Here is a 25,513-nt window from a genome sequence, read left to right as displayed (position 1 = left end):
TCTCTTAAACATGGTTCCTTACCAGTCACTCATTCTCACTGAGGTTCCCATCACCCCCCACCCCCCCTTCCCCCCACTCTGAGGTTTTGGTCATGGGGGCTCCTTTTGTTCTGAGGAAAGAGCCATGGGATGTGAGTGCAATAGGTGCTTCCGCAGACCAGCATCCCTCACCGCTCACCTCCAATCCAGCAAGGGCCTCCGTTCTGTTTGTAGACGAGAGATTGCACGCTCCATATCTGATGCTACAGATTTGGAGTGGAGTTAGTCCAGGCATTAGTATTTGAACATCTGGCAGGGTCCAGGCCTTGGTCGCCACAGGAAACCTGCACAGGGTAGAGTAGCGTAGTGGTTCTGGTACTGGATTAGCAGAGGCCATGGCCTGGAAATTGAGTCAGGAGTACTTGTTTTTCCGGTGCTATACAGTCTCCTGAGTGCCCAATATGGCAAGCACATGCACTTAATACTGGAAGTGTGCCATCTGCCATATTGGATGAGGACAAGCAAGTGGTATCCTTTATCCACACCCCCCCCCCCCCCCCTCACTGATCTCTGGCCACTGGTCACTTGCATGTCATGGGGTATGGGGTGCTCCTGAATTTTTAGGCCCATGGGTTCTAATTCCAGCGTGGCAGGTTTTGAAATGGATTTCAGTAAATCTGGTTAATTTGTGGGCTGCCAACAGATAAAGTGACCACGAAAGTTGATGGACTGCTGTAAACATAGGAAATAGGAGCATGAGTAGGCCATTCAGCCCCTCAAGCCTGCTGTGCCATTCAACTAGATCATGGTTGATCTTCTACCGCAACACCATTTTCCCGCACTATCCCCTAACTAAGTAAATAAGTTTCAATGGAATCACCTCTCATTCTTCTAAACCCTTTAAAATATAGGCCCATTCTCCTCAACCTCTCCTCATAGGATAATCCCACTATCCCAGGAATTAGTCTGGTGAACCTTCGTTGCACTCCCTCCCTGGCAAGTATATTCTTCCTTAGGTAAGGAGACCAAAACTGTACACAACACTCCAGGTTTGGTCTCACCAAGGCTCTATACAATTGCAGCAAGACTTCTTTACTCCTGTTCTCAAATCCTCTTGCAATAAAGGCCAACATACCATTTGCTTGTTGCACCTGCATGTTAGCTTTCAGTGATTCATGAACAAGGACACCCAGGTCCCTTTGGACATCAACACTTCCCAATCTCTCACCATTTAAGAAATACTCTGCATTTCTGTTTTTCCTACCAAAGTGGATAACTTCACATTTTTCCCACATTATATTCCATCTGACCACTCACTTAGCCTGTCTAAATCCCCTTGAAGCCTCTTTGCATCCTCCTCACAACTCACATTCCCACCTAGTTTTGTGTCATCAGCAAACTTGGAAATATTACATTTGGTCCCCACATCCAAATCTTTGATATAGATTGTGAATAGCTGGGGCCCAAGCACTGATCCTTGCAGTACCCCACTAGTGACAGCCTGCCAACCTGAGAATGACCGGCTCTGTTTTCTGTCTGTTAACCAATTCTCAATCCATACCCCTAATCCCACGTGCTCTAATTTTGTTTCCTAACCTCCTGTGTGGGACCTTACTGAAAGCCTTCTGAAAATCTAAATACACCACATCCACTGGTTCCCCCTTATCTATTCTAATTACATCCTCAAAAAACTCCAACTGGTTTGTCAAATATGATTTCCCTTTCATATATTCATGTTGACTCTGCCCAATCCTACCATTATTTTCTAAGTGTCCAGTTACAACGCCCTTTAAGAATAAAAGAAACCCCAGCCTGGACTTGGCCTACCTGTAACTCCAGTCCCACACTACCTGGCAAACTCTCAATGCCTTTGGGCAATTAATAGCATTCCATTGGTATCACACCGTGCTGCTTACATTCCCACAGCCCATGGCCACTGTGCCACCTTTGACCAGGGTTTTGCCTCTGGTTCTTTGCATCTGCCGACCTCCCACAATCCATGTGCCATTGCTTCCAGCTGTTCAGCTGTTTGGAGGCTCAAGTGTTGGGGAAATGGAAGGTTTTATTGTCGCTTTTTTTCCTATGTCTATCAACCTATGCCGAGGCACACCTCAAGCAAGAGCCTCCTGCAGTCCAGCAGATGGGACTCTCCCCTTGGCTTATCTTCTCCCTCCTTTACTGGCCCTCTGGTGGTTGAGTGAGGATTGAACAACAAGTCTAATTGTATATGGCATATTAAACGTAGTAAAACAGCCCAAGGCACTCACAGGAGCAATATCAGACAAAATTGGACAGCAAGCCACATAAGGAGATATTACAACAGCTGGCCAAAAGCTTGGTCAATGAGGTAGGGCTTAAGGAGCATTTAAAGGAGGAGAGAGGCAGAGAGGTAAGGCAAAGGAACTAGGGGATGCACAAGCGCCTAGCATTGGAGGAGCACAAAGTTCTCCACAGATTATTGGGCTGGAGGAGTTTATAGTGAAAGGGAGGAGCAAGGCCATGGAGGGACTTAAACAATGTAGTTCAGTGAGCACAGTAAAGGCCTGCTCAGGTCACGAAAAAAAACCCAATCCGAACCCCGACAGAACCACATCGGACCCGAACCCGACCCGGCCCGAGTCCCTCCATTTTTTCCCGACCCTGACCCGACCCGAGCCTGCCCAGACACCAGAATGTTCCCTTTACCTAACTTGCGACTCCCAATCTGCAGGAAGCTGCAGCATGAGCATCATGACGTCATAGAGACGCTCACTCACTCACTGCGCAGACTCAGAGTTTCTTTCTTTGACGTACCGGACACCCAGCTCAGGTAGGTTTTTTACTTATAAAGCTTCTTGCTGTGTGTGTCTGACCCGGACCCGTCCCGACCTGACCTGAGCCCGAAAGCCGGACCCGGAAGAGCGACCTGACCCAACCCGACCCGATACATGTCGTTGGGTCCCGTCGAGTTCGTGTCGGGTAGCAGGCCTTTAGAGCACAGGGGTTAATGTGCTACATTAGCAAAACATCACAGCGCTGTGAAAATACCCCCAGTGGAGTTGAAGGGTAAAAATACCTGGGGGCTGTATGTAAAAGACACGTACTGTACAGGTCAAGGAACTAAACCATGAGGGGAGAGCATAGCGACTCACTAAGTATATCAGCCTCTCCACTGCTATGGTGCCTGTTGCATTTTACTCCACTTCAATGGTATCTTTTAAACTATTGAAGGTTAGTTCCCTAATTTAAATTGGTGTTATTTTTGTGTTTAGCTGGGACTGTGAGGAGCAGATTCCTGTTCTTAAAACCCGCCCAGCATTTGATCACTAATCCTAATACCTCCTCCTTTAGCTTTGCGTCCATGTGTGTCAGATGATGCCTCTGTGAAACACCTTGGGACATTTTTCTATGCTAAAGGCACTATATCATAAAGTCATATGGCACGGTGGAGGCCACTCTGCCCATGATGCCTGTGCCAGCTCTTTGAAAGAGCAATCCAATGATTTCCACTTCCCTGCTCTTTCCCAAATTTTTCCTCTTCAAGTATTTGTCCAATTCCCTTTTGATAGTAATTATTGAATCTGCTTCTGTCACCTTGTCAGGCAGTGCATTCTGATCAGAACAACTTGCTGTGGAAAAACAAAATTCTCCTCATCTCCCCTCTGGATCTTTTGCCAATAACCCTAAATCTCTGTCCGCTAATTATCTATGCTCTTGCCAGTGGAAACAGTTTCTCCTTATTTACTCATTAAAACCCCTGCTAATTGCACGTAAATTTCCCCTTCCTGCAGTCTGGCCTCTCTCCTGCTTTCTCTCTGTGCTCTAATAGCTCTGTGTGTTGGAAGATTTTGCATGATTCTTTTTGTTCCCCTGCATGGGACGGCGGGAATTGCAAGCTGTCCTTTCCTGGTTTAAAAAAAAGGATCCAGAAATACCGCAAAAAAATATAGTTGGGAGCTGCGACCTTTACTCACAGGGGGTTCCAACTCTAGAAAAACTCCTGACTTCATTCTTTAAGAGAAAGGCGCTCCCCGGGAGAGGACGACAACTGGGAGGCATTGCCTTGTGAGAGGGAGGGGTGGGCCCTATTGCAACCCCACCCTACATTTAACTAAACAATTATTCTACATAATGACCACTTTGTGCCTTCAGCTCTGGAATTCCCCCCTACACCTCTCTGCCTCTCTACCTCTCTCTTCTTTTAAGACACTCCTTAAAATCTACCTCTTTAACCAAGCTTTTAGTCACCTGTTCTCATATCGCCTGATATAAAAACAAGAAATGCTGGAACCACTCAGCAGGTCTGGCAGCATCTGTGAAAAGGGAAGCAGAGTTAACGTTTCGGGTCAGTGACCCTCCTTCATATCGCCTGATCTGGCTCAATGTCAATTTTCAGGCCTGAAATGCTCCTGTGAAGTTCCTTGAAATGCTTTATTATATTAGAAGAGCAACGTGTTTATCTGGTGTCCAATCAGTTATCTGAGCTTTGTTACCTGTTTATTTCCCTATCTCTTTTCACTGTAAAAAAAAATGAAGGCAGTCGGCTAAGCGAAAAGAAAAGAATAATTTGAGACACGAAGGAAAGGATTCAGAGCTCAGTTGTGATCTGACTGTGCAATAGATTTGATTTCATTTGTACGTGTGGTTATATAGAATCCTGGTTAGACCACACTTGGAGTACTGTGTGCAGTTCCAGTATCTATTTAACAAATAGGATGTAGAGGCCCTGAGAATATGCAAAAAAGATTTACAAGGATGATATCAGAACGGAGTGGTTATAACTGTCAGGAAAGACTGAACAGGCTGGGGTTCTTTTTTCAGAAAAGAAAAGGCTGAGTGGTGACCTGATAAAGGTCTTTAAGATTCCGAAATGGTTCGATAGGGTAGATCATAGGAACATAAGAAATATGAGCAGTAGTAGGCCATTTAGCGCTCGAGCCTGTTCCACCATTCAATAAGATCATGGCCGATTTGATTGTGGCTTCAACTCCACTTTACTGCTGGTCCCCCCGTAACCTTGACTCCCTTGTAGATCAAAATCTGTCTAACTCAGCCTTGAATGTATTCAATGACCCAGCCTTCACTGCTCTCTGGTGTAGAGAGTTCCAAAGATTAAGAACCCTCTGAGAGAAGAAATTCCTCCTTATCTTCATCTTAAAAGGGAGACCTCGTATTTTGAAACTGTGTCCCCTTGTTCCAGACTCCCCCACGTGGGGAAACATCCTCTCAGCATCTACCTGGTCAAGGCCTCTCAGAATCTTGTATGTTTCAACGGGACCACCTCTCTTTCTTCTAAACTCCAATGAGTATAGAACTAGGGGGCAACAATTATTAAAAAAATCACTAAAAAAAAAAATCAAATAGGAAATTCAGGAGAAACTTCTTCACCCAGACAGGGGTGAGAATGTGCAATGTGCTACCACAGAGAGTGGTTGAGACAAGTAACTTGGATGCATTTAAGGGGAATAAAAGTGGGAGAAAGGAATAAGATGTTTTCTGATAGGGTGAGATGAAGTAGGGCAGGAGGAGGCTCATGCAGAGCATATACAGATTGAGCTGAATGGCCTGTTTCTGCTGGTTCTCTGCAAGATCAATTTCACTCGTCCCACTCCCCCACCCATTCCCTTGAAAGCTACGAATGAATCTGCCTCCGCCACCCTCTCAGGCCGTGCATTCCAGATCCTAACCACTCGCTAAAAAGTTTTTTCTTCTGTTGCTTTTGTTTCTTTTGCCATTCACTTATATCAGTGTCCTCTGTTCTTGACGCTTACGCCAAAGGGAACAGTTTCTCTCCATCTGTTCTGTCTAGATCCCTCATGATTTTGAACATATCTGTCAAATTTCCTCCCAGTCTTCCCTAAGGAGAACAACTCTAGCTTCTCCAACCTATCCACGTAACTGAAGTCCCTCATCTCTGGAACCATTCTTGTAAATCTTTTTCCACATCCTTCCTAAAGTGTGGTGTCCAGAATTGGACACAATACTCCAGTTGAGGCTGAACCAGTGCTTTATAAAGCTTCATCATAACTTTCTTACTTTACTCTTTCTTTACTGTACTCTTTGCCTCTATTTATAAAGCCCAGGATCCCATATGTCTTATTCAACCTGCCCTACCACCTTCAACCATTTGTGCACATATACCCCAGGTCCCTCTGCTCCTGCACCCCCTTTAGAATTGTATCCTTTATTTTATATTGTTTCTCCTCGTTCTTCCTATCAAAATGTGTCACTTCACACTTCTCTGCATTAAATTTCATCTGCCGTGTGCCCGCCCTTTCCGCCAGCGTGTCTATGTCCTCTTGAAGTTTGTCATTATCCTCCTCACAGTTCACAATACTTCCAGGTTTTCTGTCATTTGCACATTTTGAAATTGTGCGCTATACATCCAAGTCTAAGTCATTAATATAGATCAAGAAAAGCAGGCGTCCTAGTACCAAGCCCTGGGGAAACCCCACTATATATCTTCCTCCAGTCCGAGAAACAACCATTCACCACTACCCTCTCTTTCCTGTCACTCAGCCAACTTCGTATCCATGCTGCCATTATCCCTTTTATTCTATGGGCTTCAACTTCACTGGCAAGCCTATTATTATGTGGCACTTTTTCCATGTGTACCACGTCAACTGCATTACCCTCATCAACCCTCTCTATTACCTCTTCAAAAACCTCAAGCAAGTTATTTGAACACGATTTGCCTTTAACAAATCTGTGCTGGCTTTCTTTAACTAATCAATATTTAGTCCAAGTGACTGTTAATGTTGTCCTGGATTATTTTTTCTAAAAGCTTTCCCACCACCGTTGTTAAACTGACTGACCTGTGTAGTTGCTGGGTTTATCCTACACCCTTTTTTGAACAAAGGTGGAACATTTGCAATTCTCCAGTTTTCTGGCACCACCCCTGAGGAGGATTGGAAATTATGGCCAGTACCTCCACAATTTCCCCTCTTCCTTCCCTCAGCATCCTCAGTTACATCCCATCTGGTCCTGGTGACTTAGCAACATTAAGTACATCCAGCCTTTCTAGTTCCTCCTCTTTATCAATTTTTAGCCCATCCAGTGTCTCAACTACCTCCTCTTTCACTATGACTTCGGCAGCACCTTCTTCCTTGGTAAAGATGCAGTGTACTCATTTAGTACCTCAGCCATGCCGTCTGCCTCCATGCATGGATCCCCTTTTTATTCCCTAATCAGCCTCACCCTCCCTTACTATCCCTTTACCATTTATATGGCTATAGAAGACTTTTGAATTCCCTTACATGTTAGCTGCCAGACTCTTCTCATTCTCTCTCTTTGCTTCTCTCATTTCTTTTTTCATCTCCTGTCTAAACTTTCCATATTTAGCCTGGTTCTCAATTTTATTATCCACCTAAAATCTGTCAAATGCACCCTTTTTCTGCTTCATCTTACTCTCTATCTCTTTTGTCATCCAGAGAGCTCAGGCTTCGGTTGCCCTACCTTTCCCCCTCATGAGAAAGTACCTCAACTGTACCTGAACCATCTCCTCTTTAAAGGCAGCAATTGTTTGATTACAGTTTTGCCTGCCAATCTTTTATTCCAGTCACCTGGGCCAGATCTGTTCTCACCCCATTAAAATTGGCCCTTCTCTAATGAAGTATTTTTACTCTGGATTGTTCCTTGTCCTTTTCCATAGTTAATCTGAACCTTATGATACTATGATTCCTGTTCCCTAAATGTACCCCAACTGGCACTTGCTCCACTTGTCAAATCTCATTCCCCAGAACCAGATCCAGCAATGCTTCCTTCCTCACTGGATCAGGAACATACTGCTCAAGAAAATTTGTCTGAACATACTGAACCCAGCATGGATTCGATGGGCCGATTGGCCTCCTTCTGTTCGGTAAAAGACTCTATAAATGACTCCATAACTTCAGAAACTCTTCCCCTTCACATTATTATCCCAGTCTATTTTAGGATAATTGAAGCCCCCCATTATCACTACACTATTGTTCTTGCTCCCCTATATCACTCCCACAGGTTGGTGGCCCGACGAATTCATCCACTAATGTAATGGCACCTCTGTTGTTTCTTAACTAACCAAATAGATTCTTTCCTTGATACCTGCAGGACATCCTGTCTCTCCATCACTGGGATATTCTCCTTAAATCAATACTGCCACACCTCCTCCTTTCTTTCCTTCCTTTCCTAACTTTCCTGAACACCTTGTGTCCAGGAATAGTTAGTACCCAGTTTTGCCCTTTTTTGAGCCAGATCTCCATTATCACCACAACACCACGTTCCCATGTTGCTATTAGCGCCAACCTTATTTACCATGCTTTGTGTATTTTCATGCTTGCACTGTAAACCTAATTTAGTCCTTATTGTACTCCCTCTTAGTCTGAACCCACCTAATACCTATTTCTTACTCTAGTGCTACCCCTCTTTGTGCACCTTGTTTCTCCTTTCTGATGCTACAAACTGGTTCCCACCCCGCTGCAAAATTAGTTTAAATCCTCTCCCACAGCACCAGCAAACCATCCCGCAAAGACATTGATCCCTGTGGAGGTACAATCCATCTGGCCTGTACAGGTCCCACCTCCCCCAGAACTGGTCCCAATGTCCAAGGAATCTCAAAGCCCTCCCTCCTGCACCATCTCTCCAGCCCAACATGCATCTGCTCTATCCTCCTATTTCTATACTCACTAGTGCGTGGCAATGGGAATAATCTGGAGATTACTACATTTGAGGTCCTGTTTATTAATCTCCTTCCCTGCTCCCTAAAATCTGGCTGCAGGACCTAATTCCTCTTTCTATCTATGTTTTGGTACCAATATGGATCACAACTTCTGGATGTTTACCTTCCCCCTCAGAATGTTCTGTAGCGCTCAGTGACATCCTGGACCTTGGCACCAGGGAGACAACATACCATCCTGGGATCACGTATGCGGCTACAGCAATGCCTGGTCTGTTTTCCTAACTGTAGAGACCCCCTATCAGTATTGCTTTCCTGATCTTCCTCCTGCCCCCTGTACTGCTGAGCCACACATAGTGCCATGGACTAGGCTCTGGCTGCACTTCCCAGTGGAATCATTTCCGTCATCAGTATTCGGAACTGAATGCCAGTTGGAGAATGAGATGTACTCGGGGGAACCTTTGTATTACCTGCCTGTTCCTTCTTGACTGTCTGGTGGTCACGCATTCCGCTCTGCTTGCACATTCTTACACTGCAGGGCAACCACATCCGGAAACATGCTATCCGTGTAGCTCTCAGCCTCGAGGATGCACCGGAGTGACACCCGCTGCTGCTCAAGCCCCGAAACTTGGAGCTGGAGCTCCTCCAGCTGACGACACTTCCTGCCCATGTGATTGTCCACATGGAACAGAGATGGGACTGAGGTGCCCTGCCATGCCTCTACTTATAAGACTATCAACTAACTTAACAGAAACAAATTTAAGACTTGAAAGAAAAACACTCACCAGCAATGAGAGGCTAAAATAAATAAAAAGCAGCATCTCTCCACCCCCCCCCCCCCCACATCAAATTCCCACTTGCATCAAACTCCTGACTTTTGCACTCTGTTAGTGATGGACTCAGTTCTGTGATCACTGTGTGCTCCCCATTCTGTGCAGTCGCAAGTACTGTTTACTTCTAACCCACAGGCAAGTTACAATGGTTGAGGGATAAATATTTCTCGGGACACCAGGGCAAACTACCCTGCTCTTGTTTGAAATAATGCAGTGGGATATTTCACGTCCATCTGAGAGGGTAAACAGAATTTTGATCTAATGTTTTATCTGAAAAGACAGCAGCTTTGATAGTGTAGCACTCCCTCAGTGTCTGCCTAGATTTTGTACTGAAGTCTCTAGAGCATGGCTCAAACCCACAATCTACTAACTCAGAAGTGAGAGAGTGCTACCCACTGAGCCACAACTGACCCACTGCCAGATTCACACTGCTACAATTGAACGTCCAGTGTCTGTTCTGTCCTCTAACCTAGTTTTCTGTGTGGCAGAGGGCTGCATGTAGAAATCTGGTTTAAACACAAGTGTGTACATCTCAAGAGAGGAAAATTTGTTTTTATCTTACATCTGAATCCCATCAGTTGGTATCCCAGAGGAATTCCCACTGTCCGTGCCGAGTGCATTTGAAGGACAGCATGAGGAAGAGGCGGTTATTTTCCCTTCTACCTGAGGACTTAGAAAACAGGCCCCCTATTCTGAGGTGAGGTGATGGTGGAGACTTTCTAAAGCATGGGCGTCTGTTTTGGATGAAGTCCCAATGAATCTCAAGACCGAAGGTGACTTTGTCAATGGAAAAATCAAACAAATAAAAACCTGTTGAGATGTAAAGGGAGAGCAAATGAGTGTTGACACTTAACTGTTTCATTTTAAATGTTCCCTAAATTCTTGGCACTCTTTCATTATTTAAAAAAGACATTCTTAGCCATAATGATCTCCCCTTGTTAACTTTTCCACATCCGATCAAACTTGAGACCAGGCTTGTTTAATGTACTTTTAACTCCATTTCAACAGAGGGTATTAGTACTCAAGTTTCATAACAGAGCCAACTCATTATCTGTTCCAGTAATTGTACCATTTCCTGCAGTCAGGCAGGCTTGCAATCGTATTTTGCAAATCACTATGTTTGGGCAGGGTGTAAGGGAAAGGAAAACACACACACAGATACTGCACGCCCTCGCTCTCCACTCCCTCTCCCCTCTTTCCCCTCTCTCTCCCCCTTGCCTCTCTTTCCTCTCTCCATTATTCTCTCTCTTCTCCCCTGCTTTCTCTCCTCCCTTTCCTCTCTGTCTTTCCTCTCCCTTTCCCCAAATCTCTATAAAGGTGGTGGAAGCAGAGAGAAATCAATGACTTAAAGAGGAAGCTGGATGGCCACTTGAGGCAAATAGATTTATAGGGTTACGGGGATCAAGCGTGGGAGTGGAACTGACTGGATAGCTCTGTGGAAAGCTGGCATGGACTTAATGGGCCGAATGGCCTCCTTCTGTGCGACAAATGACTCTATGACTCTGTACTGGTATGTCCTGGGATACAGTCCCACCAATGATGGCTTTTTCTAGTTCTTCACCCAAATTACCCACCCTCCAATGGGTCTCCACAGCAAGTAATGGCAGTTTATTTGATCATATGGAATGAATGAGGAAGAGGGAGCTATCACAGTCAGCATGATACTTCTTGTTAATAAAAGCAAAATACTGCGGATGCTGGAAATCTGAAACAAAAACAAGAAATGTTGGATTCATTCAGCAGGTCTGGCAGCATCTGTGGAAAGAGAAGCAGAGTTAACGTTTCGGGTCAGTGACCGAAGAAGGGTCACTGACCCGAAACGTTAACTCTGCTTCTCTTTCCACAGATGCTGCCAGACCTGCTGAGTGAATCCAGCATTTCTTGATACTTCTTGTTGTTAGCCCCATGGAGGCATTTTCTAGTAGAGGTCAGTCAATAGCAATCAGGAAGGCAGAAAAGCTTCCATTTACTAGTACCTTTCACAACCTCAGGAGATCCCAAGGTACTTTCCAGCCAATGAAGTAATTTTGAAGTGTAGTCACTGTTGTAAAGTAGGAAATGCAGCAGCCAATTTGGACACAGCAAGATCCCACAAACAACAATGGGATAAACAGTTTTTTAGATGTTGGTTGAGGGATAAATATTGGCCAGGACACTAAGGAGAACACATCTTCTCTCCTTCAAAATAGAGGCCATGGGATTTTTGTCTTTACATCCACCTGAGAGGGCAGACTGGGCCTCGGTTTAACGTTGCATCCAAAAGACAGCACTTCTGACAATGCAGCACTCCTTCACTACTGCAGTGGGAGTGTCAGTCTAGATTATTTGCTCAAATCTCTGGAGTGAGACTTGAACCCACAACCTCCTGACTCTGAGGTGAGAGTGCTACCCACAGGGCCAGGGATAATAGGAGCCAGAATCCTATTAGCTCGCACACATGGACTATGGATCTTGCTGGTCTATATGACTCAGTACCATAATCCACACAGAGGGGGGCATTTTATGCTCTTCCCCCACAGCGAGTCTAGAGGCGGGGAGAGCATTTAATCGGGTGGGATGGTGGCAGGTTGGGGACCCCACCTCCACCCCATCCTGCCCCGCCGTCAATTGAGGCTGTTAAGTGGGCAATTAATGCCTAATTAAGGGCCTCATCCGCCTCCGCCGGTATTAGCCCCGCAGCGGGTGTGCCTGTCACCACGCTGGGAGCACACCAAGCAAACCCGTGTGGGTTGCTTGCTGGCTGCAGGGTTGGGGGTAAGGTTCCCTTGTTCAAAGGCTTGATTGAGGGACCTAGCATTGGGAAGTGGGGAGGGATGGGGTGCCTGCTGAGAGCCAACACCCTGGCCTTGTTGCCGACCCCCCACAACCACTTCTCCCGTGACCCCCACCCCACAAAACCCTCCCACAATGTGGCCAAGGGTCCATCGATGATCCTAGGCCGTGGGTGGGTGCTCTACCAGCAGCAGCCACCGCCTCCGCTGCTCAGTCAAAGAGCTGCCGGCCTCTGATTGGGTAGCAGGTGGGACGTCCGTCACCGGGGTCCTTAATCCCAGGGAAGATCAGCCGCTGTTCACGTAAGTGCCTAATTGGCACGTAATGCGGCAGGCCTTCCCCAGAGGAGGCGACGCAGAGCCCTCACCAGCTCTTCAGCCGATGGCCGAGATCCCTTCGCCTACATACAATCCACCGCAGAGAGTCCATGGTGTATTTAAAAATATATATTTCTGCGGAAGGCGATGGTTCATTTTGCATTTAGTATCCAAATGGTGTGCCCTGTCTGTCTGTGTGTGTGTGTCTCTCTCTCTCTCTGGGTCCAAGCCATTGCTAAAAATTTAAATTAGGAGCTTTAGCTGATTACTGAATGCAAGCAAGCTGTATACTATTTGTTTAGAGAAGAAAGTCTTTTTCAAACAAGAGTGTGGAAGTTCTCCCTGGTGTCCTGGTCAATATTTATCCCTCAACCAAAAGCATCAGATGATCTGGTCATTATCAAATTGCTTTGGGAGCTTGCTGTGCACATATTGGTTGTTGCGTCTCCTACATTACGACAGTGACTACATTTCAAATGTATTTCATTGGCTGTAAAGCCCCTTGGGATGTCCTGAAGGCGTGAAACGTGCTCTACAAATGAAATAGTTATTGCTAAGCAGATTGGAGTATTCGGGGACATTTAATGATGCGTGAAAAAGTGTGATGCGAACATATTAAAGTGTGTTTTTGAAGCCCACGTGTGTGCACAGTAGTAGTTGGCAGTGGGAATGAACTGGGCATTGCAGAGTGGAGAGATTTGTGTGATATCTTTTGAGAAATAGAGCATGTTTGCCGCAGTGAGCTTAAACTTGGGAGGGCTGGTTTGTTTGAAGGAGAGCAGGCACTGGAGGGTTAATAATAATGTGATGAGAGAGGCTTGGCTTTTGAAGTAGGAAGTGTAAAGAAGAAAGCCTGTTAATTTAAAGGAGGTGCAGGGAGGGGCGGGGGTTGGGTTGAAGGCAATGGGTGTGAGCTGAGGGAAAGGGAGGACTTCTAAGAGATTTCGAGCCAGATTGGCTGCAAGTTTCAGCAAAGAATTTATTCTGGGAGCAGATGCAGAGACAGAGAGGGGAAGGTATTCCTAATAGTCCGTGGGATTGCAGCCAGATTCTGAGCAGCACAGAGGTTTTGGAGAATCTGATTTCTTTGAGCAGCTGAGTTGATTCTGTGTGGAACTGACTGATTCGAACTCAGCTCCAGTGAAACTCATTAACCTTGTCCAAGGAACGTGGAGTACAGGGAGCCAATGAAGAGGAGGCTGTCATTGAAACCCATCTAGCCCCACCTCCTTGCTCTCTCCCTGGTTTTTATGGTGCGAAGGGCATGTGTGAGTGTTCACTGTGGGGCATGTTGATATTAACACCGGGATTCTGAGCACACCCAGCATTGCGAGGCTCAGCTAACAGCTGGAATGAGTACATCAGCCAAACTTGTGGTGCTTTGCCTGGTGTGGGTAGCTCTCCCCGATGCTTGGTGCTGGTGGAATTGGTTTGGAAGTCTGGGGAAGAAGGCAACTACGACCCTGGACCCGCCACTGCCTGCGGTCACGCTACATACTTCATCCTCCGCCGATGGCTACGGCACAGGACGCGAGCCACCAGCCCAGCCTGGAGTGGACAGCATTGGAATGGGTCGACCCACTGCTGAAACCCTCCGCACCACAGACGGAAAGCAGGATGTGGGGCTTGGGAAAGACATTGGGAGCTTGCTGGGGGGAAAGGAGGTGACAACCGTGTCTCCTTTAGTCGCCGCCGGTGGCGCAACAACTGCCTCTGCCAAGGTGGGAGTGGACGGGCGAGAGGAGGGCATCGCTGGTGTCGGTGCTAAGATACCGGATGTGGCAGATGGTGTTCAGGACTTGCTTCGGTCCTGGGACCAAGGGCCAAGCACATTGGCCAAACCGGAGACGCCACCTGTAACGGCAACCTTAGGAGGGACAGCGGAAGAAGATTCTGCAACAGCGAGTTTAACGCCAACCCAAGTGAGGAGTGTCAATACCAAGACGAGCACACCATCGGGGTCTACCACAGCTGCCAGCAGTGGGACAGTGCAGATGATGATAACAGCTTCAACCACAAGCCAGGCTTTGGCTGCAGCAGAACCATCACCATCCTCCCCCTCTCCCTCATCCCCCTCTCCCTCATCCCCCTCTCCCTCATCCCCCTCTCCCTCATCCCCCTCTCCCTCATCCCCCTCTCCCTCATCCCCCTCCCCCTCATCCCCCTCCCTCTCATCCCCCTCCCCCTCATCCCCCTCCCCCTCCCCCTCGACCAACATCTCCTCATCTTCCTGGTTTACCACAGCAGTGGCTACACAACAGCCAGAGTTGGCCAGCGGTCCTTTGCCTGCGCCCATCTCAAAGCGACCCTGTGGCTTCCACTGTACAGGTAGCATTCTTAGGAAGGTCCCACCGTCCGGTAAACCGCAGCACATTAATTTGACGAGAGGTGGGTTTCTCGAGGGCGGGGAGTCCGGTTCGGGCACCATGTCTGAGTCGCGCGAAGACTATCGGGAAGTTGCGAATGACACCCTGGCAGTTGGAGGAGTTTTATCGACTGGCCGTTCACAGACAGATGACCGAATGCATGAAGCCGCCCAAACGCACATGGCGGGGCCTTTGATTAATCAGCTATCCCATGATGCTCTAGAAGGTGGCCACAAAATGGCGGCCGGGAAGGGTGGGAACTCGAGTGACGGCCAATCACCTCTCAGCGTTTCGAGTGCCAATGATCTCTCTAAGCATGATGGGATAGCACCGGATAATTTAAGCCAAGCTAATAACCTGGTGTTTAATCAGAATGTGACTAAAGGTGTGCTGGGTTACTCTGCTGCTGCTGCTGCTGTAGGAACTAAGCTAGATTTACTAACCCCTACTAAGGCTTCTGATCCAGGTGGTGCTTCTCTATCTCACCCTACTTGGACCGCGCCTGGGTCTGGGCCCACTGACTGCATTCCGCTGCCCCCCGCTTTGAATTTCTGCCGCAAGCTGGGTTACGGGGGCATCCGGCTCCCAAACTATCTCAACCAGGCCAGTGTGGCAGAGATCCAGGATGCCATGCATGGGTGGAGGGTGTTTCTGCCCTCCAACTGCCATCCTGGTCTGGTGCCATTCATCTGTCAGCTGCTCGCACCAAGGTGCGACTCCCCCAGACACCAGCCACCTTGCCGTGGGTACTGCGAGGCGTTACGAGACGACTGTTGGACGGAGTTAGCGGACAAGGCTCTCCAACTGCCCTGCCACCTTCTCCCCGATGAAGAAGAGGGGTATGGGTGCCTATCTCTCACTGTTAGCAGAGGTAAACAAATACAAACCTCCCCCCCCCTCCCTCACTTCAGCCTTTGCATGGGACTCTGAGGTGAGACACAAGGTACCATCTTATCAGAAAAAAACGCTTTAAGCATTTGTTAAGATGTTTTAAAAGTTGCACTAAACAACAACTTGCATTTACATAGTGCCTTTAACATAGAAATGTCCCAAGGTGATTTACAGGACCATATTCAAGCACAATTTGACACTGAGCCACATAAGGACCAGGCGACCAAAAGCTTGGCCAAAGAGGTAAGTTTTAAGGAGCATCTTAAAGGAGGAAAGGGAGGAAGCGAGGCGGAGAGGGTTAGGGTGCTAATTCTAGAGTTTAGGGCCCAGGCAGATGAAGGCACAGCCGTCAATGGTGGAGCAATGAAAGTCGGAGTTGTGCAAGTGGCCAGAACTGGAGAAGCACAGAGATCTCGGAGGGTTGTAGGGCTGCCGGAGGTTACAGAGAAAGAGAGGGGTGAGGGCATTGAGGGATTTGAATGCAAGGATGAGTTTTTTAAAATGGAACCCATCGCAGTAATCAGGAACTGTTTGATCTCAAAATTGAAATGGAAAGTGCATTTTTCAGTTATAGCAACTTACAAATACCCAGATCATGCCAGCAATGGTGCCAGGACAAGCCCTGTACTACTCTGTAACTCTGAAACGGTTGGCTAGGTTTCGAACTTCCTTCCATAATTGAAGCAGACCTGTTGCTGGTGGGTCCTGACTGGAGCTGTTTCTACTACAGCCCAATTGGAGGTGACCTGAGTGTATTTGTGCTGATTCTCAAATGGACAGTTAGCATAAATATTAATGGTTTTAAGAGAAGTTCTGTTTATCGGAATTATTGCACTAAGAAGATTGTTAAGTGTGAACGTACATTGTGCGTATGAAGCTCACACTTTGTTTATAAGTCTTAAAGTTGATGGGGTTTAATAGGCTAATAGGTTTAATAGTCTCTTCATAATTCCACTTCAATTGGAATTGATGCTGACATTTTTGTTTTCAGCTTGCCTCACTTGCTTGCTTAAAACAGTTCTTAAAGCAGCAGTGCCTGACAGAAGAATATGTCCTATTAGTGGATTAGTGATGGCTTTGTTGGCAATAGAGAAGTGTGAGAGTGAGTGAGTATTTCTGTAGCCGGTGTGTGAGTGAATGTTTGTATGTGGGAGTGTGTGTGTGAGAGTCAGTGTTTGTCTAGGGGAGTGTGTGTGAGTGAGGGGGTTGTGTGAATGGGAGTGTGTGTGAGTAAATGTGTGTGTGTAGGGGTGTGTGTGGGAATGTGTGCATCAAGGGGTGTGCATGTATTTGTTTGTGTAGAGGTTTGTGTGTGTGTGACTGAGTGTGTGAATCACATTCTTGTGTGGAAGTGGAACAGGATAGTTTGGGGGAAGAGCAAGACAATGAAGAAATTGAGCAGTACAGAAGCTGAACTGTGTGCTAAATTTGAACAATTCACTCCTCTTATGGAATTGTTTAAAAAAGCTCTAACCTCATTGGTCAATCTACCACCATACTTCATCTAAAAGCTTCTCTGGTTTGAAATGCTTGTTCAGCCAGCTGTTGACTAAACGATTTAAAGCTGTACAATGCTTTGCAAACTGGCAAACATCTGCCACCTGTAGAAATCCTGATCCAAACATAACATTCCTTCGAAAACCAGTGCTGAGCAGGATCCAACTGGAAAAGGAGAAGAAGTGAACCTACTGGTTAATCAATTTGTGCAGGCTGAGCATTGTCCATTCTACATCAGCTGTACAGTGATTCCATTTGTTATGGTGGTGTCGGTAGGGATTATGAAGTCAGTTTGAGGGGAATCTGGGTTTGATATGACTGTATTTTTAAAAATTCTTTCCATCAGCTACTTTTTGAACTATTGCCTTCCATTTGGTCTCCGATCTCCTCTATTTTTTTTTATTCGTTCATGGGATGTAAGCATCGTTGGCTAGACCAGCATTTATTGCCCATCCCTAATTGCCCTTGAGAAGGTGGTGGTGGTGAGCTGCCTTCTTGAACTGTTGCAGTCCTTGGGGTGTAGGTACATCCACAGTGCTGTTAGGAAGGGAGTTCCAGGAGTTTGACCCAGTGACAGTGAAGGAACGGCGATATTGTTCCAAGTCAGGATGGTGTGTGTCTTGGAGGGGAACTTGCAGGTGATGGTGTTCCCATGTATCTGCTGCCCTTGTCCTTCCAGATGGTAGAGGTTGTGGGTTTGGAAGGTGCTGTCTAAGGAGATGTGGTGAGTTGCTGCTGTGCATCTTGTAGATGGTACACACTGTTGCCACTGGGCGTCAGTGCGTCAATGTTGAAGGTGGTGGATGGGATGCTGATCAAGCGGGCTGCTTAGATGATGTTGAGCTTCTTGAGTATTGTTGGAGCTGCATCCATCCAGGCAAGTGGAGAGTATTCCATCACACTCCTGACTTGTGCCTTGTAGATGGTGGACAGGCTTTGGGGAGATAGGAGGTGAGTTACTCGCCGCAGAATTCCCAGCCTCTGACCTGCTGTTGTAACCACAGCATTTATGCGGCTGGTCCAGTTCAGTTTCTGGTCAATAGTGACCTCCAGGATGTTGAAAGTAGGGGATTCAGCAATGGTAATGCCATTGAACGTCAAGGGGAGATGGTTAGATTCTCTCCTGTTGGAGATGGTCATTGCCTGGCATTTGTGTGGCGCGAATGTTACTTGCTACTTATCAGCCCAAGCCTGGATGTCGTCCAGGTCTTGTTGCATCTGGACACGGGCTGCTTCCGTATCTGAGGAGTCGCAAATAGTGCTGAACATTGTGCAATCATCAGCGAACATCCCCACTTCTGATCTTATGATGAAGCAGCTGAAGATGGTTGGGCCTAGGACACTATCCTGAAGAACTCCTGCAATCATGTCCTGGGGCTGAGATGATTGACTTCCAATAACCACAACCATCTTCCTTTGTGCTAGGTATGTCTCCAACCAGTGGAGAGTTTTCCCCTGATTCGCATTGACTCCAGTTTTGCTAGGGCTCCATGATAGAACATATAGAACATAGAACATTACAGCGCAGTACAGGCCCTTCGGCCCTCGATGTTGCGCCGACCTGTGAAACCATCTGACCTACACTATTCCATTTTCATCCATATGTCTATCCAATGACCACTTAAATGCCCTTAAAGTTGGCGAGTCTACTACTGCTGCAGGCAGGGCGTTCCACGCCCCTACTACTCTCTGAGTAAAGAAACTACCTCTGACATCTGTCCTATATCTATCACCCCTCAACTTAAAGCTATGTCCCTTCGTGTTTGCCATCACCATCCGAGGAAAATGACTCTCACTATCCACCCTATCTAACCCTCTGATTATCTTATATGTCTCTATTAAGTCACCTCTCCTCCTCCTTCTCTCTAACGAAAACAACCTCAAGTCCCTCAGCCTTTCCTCGTAAGACCTTCCCTCCATACCAGGCAACATCCTAGTAAATCTCCTCTGCACCCTTTCCAAAGCTTCGACATCCTTCCTATAATGCGGTGACCAGAACTGCACGCAATACTCCAGGTGCGGCCTCACCAGAGTTTTGTACAGCTGCATCATGACCCCGTGGCTCTGAAACTCGATCCCCCTACTAATAAAGGCTAACACACCATATGCCTTCTTAACAGCCCTATTAACCTGGGTGGCAACTTTCAGGGATTTATGTACCTTGACACCAAGATCCCTCTGCTCATCTACACTACCAAGAATCTTCCCATTAGCCCAGTACTCTACATTCCTGTTACTCCTTCCAAAGTGAATCACCTCACACTTTTCCGCATTAAACTCCATTTGCCATCTCTCAGCCCAGCTCTGCAGCCTATCTATGTCCCTCTGTAACCTACAACATCCTTCGGCACTATCCACAACTCCACCGACCTTCATGTCATCCGCAAATTTACTAACCCACCCTTCTACACCCTCATCCAGGTCATTTATAAAAATGACAAACAGCAGTGGCCCCAAAACAGATCCTTGCGGTACACCACTAGTAACTAAACTCCATACTCGCATAATGTCAAGAGCAGTCACTCTCACCTCACCTCTGGAGTTTAGCTCTTGTGTCCATGTTTGGACTAAGGCTGTAATGAGGTCAGGAGCTGAGTGGCCATAACAGAAACCAAACTGAGCGTCAGTGAGCAGGTTATTGCTGAGCAAGCGCCGCTCGATAGCATTGTCGACGACACCTTCCATCTATCTTTTGTAGTTTGCATTCTGCTCAAAAGGTTTTCACTTAAAACCAGATGAAGCCAGGAAAGACAACAGTTGTGTATAAAATTCTACTTTTTAAAAATTTTATTTTTGAGAGATACGGCACTGAAACAGGCCCTTCGGCCCACTGAGTCTGTGCTGACCAACAACCACCCATTTACACTAATCCTACATTAATCCCATATTCCTGACCATATCCCCACCATTCTCCCACCACCTACCTATACTAGGGGCAATTTACAATGGACAATTTACCTATCAACCTGCAAGTCTTTGGCTGTTGGAGGAAACCGGAGCACCCGGCGGAAACTCAGGCAGACACAGGGAGAACTTGCAAACTCCGCACAGGCAGTACCCAGAATTGAACCCGGGTCGCTGGAGCTGTGAGGCTGCGGTGCTAACCACTGCACCACTGTGCCGCCCAATCTACTGCTGATTAGATTAGAATTTTCTTGGATCAAAGTCAATTGAATTTTCTTTAAAATCCAGTATCTCTTGACCTGGTGGATATTTGTCGTAAGAATGTTTTGATAATTAATTCTGACTGCATCAAGTGATTTTTGGTGGATCACTCCGGGGTCAGCAAACCTGCGTCTCCAGAGCCGCATGCAGCTCTTTAACATTTCCTTTGCGGCTCCCAACCCTTTCCAGTTGGATCGCATCAACATGGAAAAAGTTTTTAAAAATTAACTCAAGAAATGTAAGAGCAGTGTTTTTGTCGTGGGGATAAAAATCTAATCATTCTGCTGCTCTTAACGGTTTCAAATAATTATTTAAACGAAAAACGACATTGTTCTCTAAATAAACCTGTTTGAGTGGTATAGCTACACCATGATTATAGATAATGGCTGTGACCATTTTTGTTTCCAATATAGCTGAGACCATATATTATCCTGAATGTGCCATCAGAAGCAATTTTTTTAATCATGAGGATTAATAGCTGGAAAATTTGTCTTAGTTCTACACATCTTAAGTTATACTTTGTTTTAAAGATGACTTTACTGACAAAGTTACAGTTAAACAAATTCCATTTATTTCAGTTTTATATGTACATTTCTTCGTACTTCTTTATTCGAAGTGGAAACATGCATTTTTTCCATTAAGTTAATATGGTTCACCATTTTTACATGTTCTTTTTGAACATGCTTATATATAATTTATGCAAATTGTTGCATAAAACCTGAACAAGTACATTCTGGAGATGCAAGGAAAAAATAAGAAAGACGCAAAAAAACTTCTAAATAGGTCTATTTTAATTTTGATTTTTTTTCTATAGATACATAAAATTCCACACGTGTTTTATTTATTATATATGCAAATTTGCATTCTCTTTGGTTTAGAAATGTGGAATTTTCATCTTTCAGCTCCCAATAGTTTTTATTTTAGGCAAATTTTTTGAAAAAAGCTCTGTAGGTTAAAATAAAGATGGCCAACCCCTGGGAGAGCTCTTCAAAAGAAGGGTTGAATGGCCTCTTTCTGTACGGTAAGATTCCATGATTTCAAAACAAAAATTGTTACTGTTGTTGAATCCAACACCATCAACAACCTGGGCATCACCATTGACCAGAAATTTAACTGGACTAGCTACATAAACATTGTGGCTACAACAGCAGACCAGAGGCTGGGTAATGTGTAACTCACCTGCTGACTCACCAAAGCCTGTGCACCATCTACAAGGCACAAGTCAGGAGTGTGACGGAATATACTCCACTTGCCTGGATGGCTCCAACAAGATTCAAGAAACTTGATACCATCCAGGACAAAGCAGCCCGCTTGATTGGCACCCCATCTGCCACCTTAAACATTCACTCCCTTCAGCACCGACGCACAGTGGCAGCAGTGTGTACCATCTACAAGATGCACAGCAGCAACTCACCAAGGCTCCTTCGACAGCACCTTCCAAACCCACGACCTACTGCCTAGAAGGACAAGGGCAGCAGATGCATGGGAACACCACCACCTGCAAGTTCCCCTCCAAGTCACACACCATCCTGACCTGGAACTCTATCGCCTTTCCTTCACTGTCGCTGGGTCAAAATCCTGGAGCTCCCTTCCTAACAGCACTCTGTGTGTACCCACACAGACGGACTGCAGCGGTTCAAGAAGGCAGCCCACCACCACCTTCTCAAGGGCAATTAGGGATGGGTAATAGATGCTGGCCTGGCCAGCGACGCCCACATCTCATGAACGAATATTGAGAAAAGACAATTTAACAGGAAGGAAACTCATGATGAGGGCATTAATTGGCTCCTATCCAGACATTGAGAGTTCTGTATATTTGTTGTTCAGTCACTGATAACATGCCTGCAAGATAATAATCTAGACACTACTTGATTTCTACATTGATAAATAAGGGTAATATCCTGAGGAGGAGGTTAGGACAATGCAGCTGTTGTATCCCATTACTGCAAGAGGCAAGGACACCCTGAATTCGATCATCATAGGAATGAGGTGCCTTGTATTGGCTACATCAAATGACATGGTGGAATTGCAATATCTTACACTATTGAAGGAGGCCATTTGGCCTACGGAGTCTTTTTTTAAGAGCAATCCAATTTGTCCCCTCGCTTTCTCTTCCCCCTTGCCCTGCACCTCTTTCCTTTTCAAATATTTTTCCAATTCCCTTTTGAAAGTTACTATTGAATCTGCTTCCACCATCTTTTCAGGTCGTGCGTTCCAGATCACAGTAAAAGAAATTCTCATCATCTCTGCCCTGCTTCTTTTGATATTCACCTTAAAAAGGTGTCCTCTGTTTATGAGCCTGCACCCAGTGGAAACATTCTCTCCTTATTTACTCTGTCTAAACCCTTCATAATTTTGAACACCTCTGTTAAATCTCCCCTTAACTCTCTCTGCTCTAAGGAGAAAATAATCAGATGTCTCTTTCCAAGAGCCAGCACAGGAACATTGGGCTGAATGGCCTGCTTCTGTGCTAATAAAAAAAGTGCCAATCCACTTGTCAACCTCCCATTTCATTGTACAGGGACTAAGGGAATTTTTAAAAATTCTTTCATGGGATGTGGGTGTCACTGGCAAGGCCAGCATTTGTTGCCTAGCCCTAATTGCACTTGACAACTGAGTGGCTTGTTAGGCCATTTCAGAGGGCAGTTAAGAGTCAACCACATTGCTGTGGGCCTGGAGTCACATGTCGGTCAGACCAGGTAAAGATGGCAAATTTCCTTCCCTAAAGGGCAATATTGAACCCATCTGGTACAGGCTGCAGTGCACCAACTCTCTGCTCACTTACTGCCAACATCTAGGGGACGCAAATGGGACAAAATCAATCTCGCCCCTTTCTGTTCCCAAGTTATGAAGGATTGGCAAGCCAGATTCAAAACTTTAGCAGGCCGGACTCTGGCCTGTGGGCCATATGCTGGACAATCCTGATCTAGAAGGACAAGGGCAGCAGGCATGTGGGAACACCATCACCTGCAAGATCCTCTCCAAGTCGCACATTATTCTATCTGGAAAATATCACCGTTCCTTCATCTTCGTTGGGTCAAAATTCTGAAAATCCCTCCCTAACAGCACTGTGGGTGTACCTAGACCACATGGACTGCAGCCGTTCGAGAAAGCAGCTCACCACCACCTTCTCGAGGGCAATTACTGATAGGCAATAAATGGTGGCCTTGTCAGCGACGTCCACATCTCATGAAGGAATGGAAAAAGGAGGTAAATTCCAGTGCACTTTATGCTGGTCGAAGGCCTCAACTAAACAAAAGCATGGTGTACAAACACCTCTTTGAAACAGCACTAGGATCCATGGTAACACACACTGGACCATTCAATCTAAGCACTCCCACACAATCTATCAGGTTACAAAAATGAGTACAACTACAACATTTCTTTTGATGAGGTGATAGCAGGCAGGAACCAAAAGAGGCTCTGTTCTCGTAATTAATAGAAATCTGGAATTGAAAGCTAGTCTCAGTATTGGTGCGACGAAGCTATCATCAATTGTCGTAAAAACCCATCTCGTTCACTAATGTCCTTTCAGGGAAGAAAATCTTCTGTCCATACCTGGTCTGGCCTACATGTGACTCCAGACCACAGCAATGTGGTTGACTCTTAACTGCCCTCTGAAATGGCCGAACAAGCCATTCAGTTGTCGAGGGCAATTAGGGCTGGGCAACAAATGCTGGCCTTGCCAATGACGCCCACAGCCCATGAAAGAATTAGTAGAAAACTAAGAGCTGAATTTTTGAGGTCACGATGGGGACAGGCACGGAGGTGGGCGCTGGCGGCCAGCATGCTGGTTCGCCGGCTGCTTCCTGCCCCCAGGCCATTTTTCCAGAGGTGGGATGAAGGGGGTGCAGCAGAGCTACCTTCCCACAATTGGCTGGTAGCCAGTTCAGATAGCTAATGGCCATTTAAGGCCTAATGTCGGAGGCTGACTGGGATTTTCCAGTAGGCTTCCAGGTCCCCGCAGGTGGCAGGGGACAGTTTAGCTCCCTGGAGGTGGCCTCCCAGTGACAAACCGGGTACCGGTGCTCCAGGCAGGCTTAGAGGCCCTCCCTGCCTGGGTTCAGCCACTGCCACAGGCTGCCCTGTGGAGCAGCTTCACCGCACCTCTCACCCCCTCCACACCCCCCCACCCCCCTCCCAAAATAGTGGTCTGGCTCCTATTGGCTCTCTCCCTCACTTACCTGTAAGGGCATCCTGTTGCCGCTTCCAAGCTGGAGGGCCTCCTATTGGCTCTCTAGATTCAAGAGCCTGCCCGCCGTCCTTAATTGGATGGTATGCCCACCCTCTAGCCATTAATTGGCCAATTCAGGGAAAAATCACAGGTGAGTGATTGTTTCCCACACAGTGCGGACTTCTGAACCCCACTTGACGGCGGGTTTCTGAAGCACACAGGGAAAATCCTGCCCCGAGTGTAGTCGTCAGGTAAAGAAAGATTTGCATTTATATAGCAGATTTTAACAGCTCAGCATGTCCCAAACTGCTCTACAGCCTATGAAAGACTTTTTGAAGTGTAGGCACTGTTGTAATGAAGGAAATGTGGCAGCCAATTTACACACAGCAAGATCCCACAAACATCAATATGATAATGATCAGATAATCTGCTGTTCAGTGATGTTGGTTGAGGGATAAACATTGACCAGGACACTAGGGAGAACTCCCCTGCTCTTCTTTTGAAATGGTGCCATGGGATCTTTAATCTCCATCTGAGTGGGCAAATGGGCCCGCAGTTTCACGTCTTGCCTGAAAAGCGGCACCTCTGACTGTGCAGCGCTCCCTCAGTACTGCGCTGGAGTGTCAGCCGAAGTTATGTGCTCAAGTCTCTGAAGTGGGATTTGAACCTCCAACTTTCTGACGAGGGGAGGGCGTTCCCCTCTGAGCTACTACTGACACCAAGTGAAGTTAGAGGATGAAGGACCTGGGTGCATAGATGTAATGCAGTCATAATTATAAAGTTGTGCATTTTGTCTTTTTATACATTCTTTGATATATTCATTTGTACAATATTAAGATGGGAAATGAAGGCATGAACTTTGCATTCCTTAAAATGTGGTTAATAAATGG

At 46.4% G+C, this 25,513-nt stretch overlaps 2 protein-coding genes across 4 annotated transcripts in view; both read left to right on the top strand.

Annotated features, from left to right (window-relative positions):
- Positions 1-25,513, top strand: part of LOC137372280 (collagen alpha-1(XVIII) chain-like) — a 345,709-nt gene that overhangs the window by 163,286 nt on the left and 156,910 nt on the right. The window contains exon 1 of one of the 3 annotated variants that reach the window (XM_068036014.1): positions 13,600-14,858. The exons of the other annotated variants lie outside the window; for them this stretch is intronic. Within the exon in view, the coding sequence (XP_067892115.1) occupies positions 13,883-14,858 (976 nt within the window). The 5' untranslated portion in view covers positions 13,600-13,882. Of the gene's footprint in view, positions 1-13,599; positions 14,859-25,513 lie in introns of those variants that run through there. 3 annotated transcript variants of the gene reach the window in all.
- LOC137371797 (uncharacterized) lies at positions 14,957-16,856 on the top strand. Its single transcript, XM_068034677.1, has 3 exons — positions 14,957-15,767; positions 15,894-16,030; positions 16,806-16,856. The coding sequence occupies exons 1-3, from the start codon at positions 14,957-14,959 to the stop codon at positions 16,854-16,856; spliced, it is 999 nt and encodes a 332-aa protein (XP_067890778.1).

This window comes from Heterodontus francisci, chromosome 7, assembly GCF_036365525.1.
Source record: "Heterodontus francisci isolate sHetFra1 chromosome 7, sHetFra1.hap1, whole genome shotgun sequence".
Taxonomy (NCBI): Eukaryota; Metazoa; Chordata; class Chondrichthyes; order Heterodontiformes; family Heterodontidae; genus Heterodontus; species Heterodontus francisci.
This window is presented reverse-complemented; position numbering and strand designations above follow the sequence as displayed.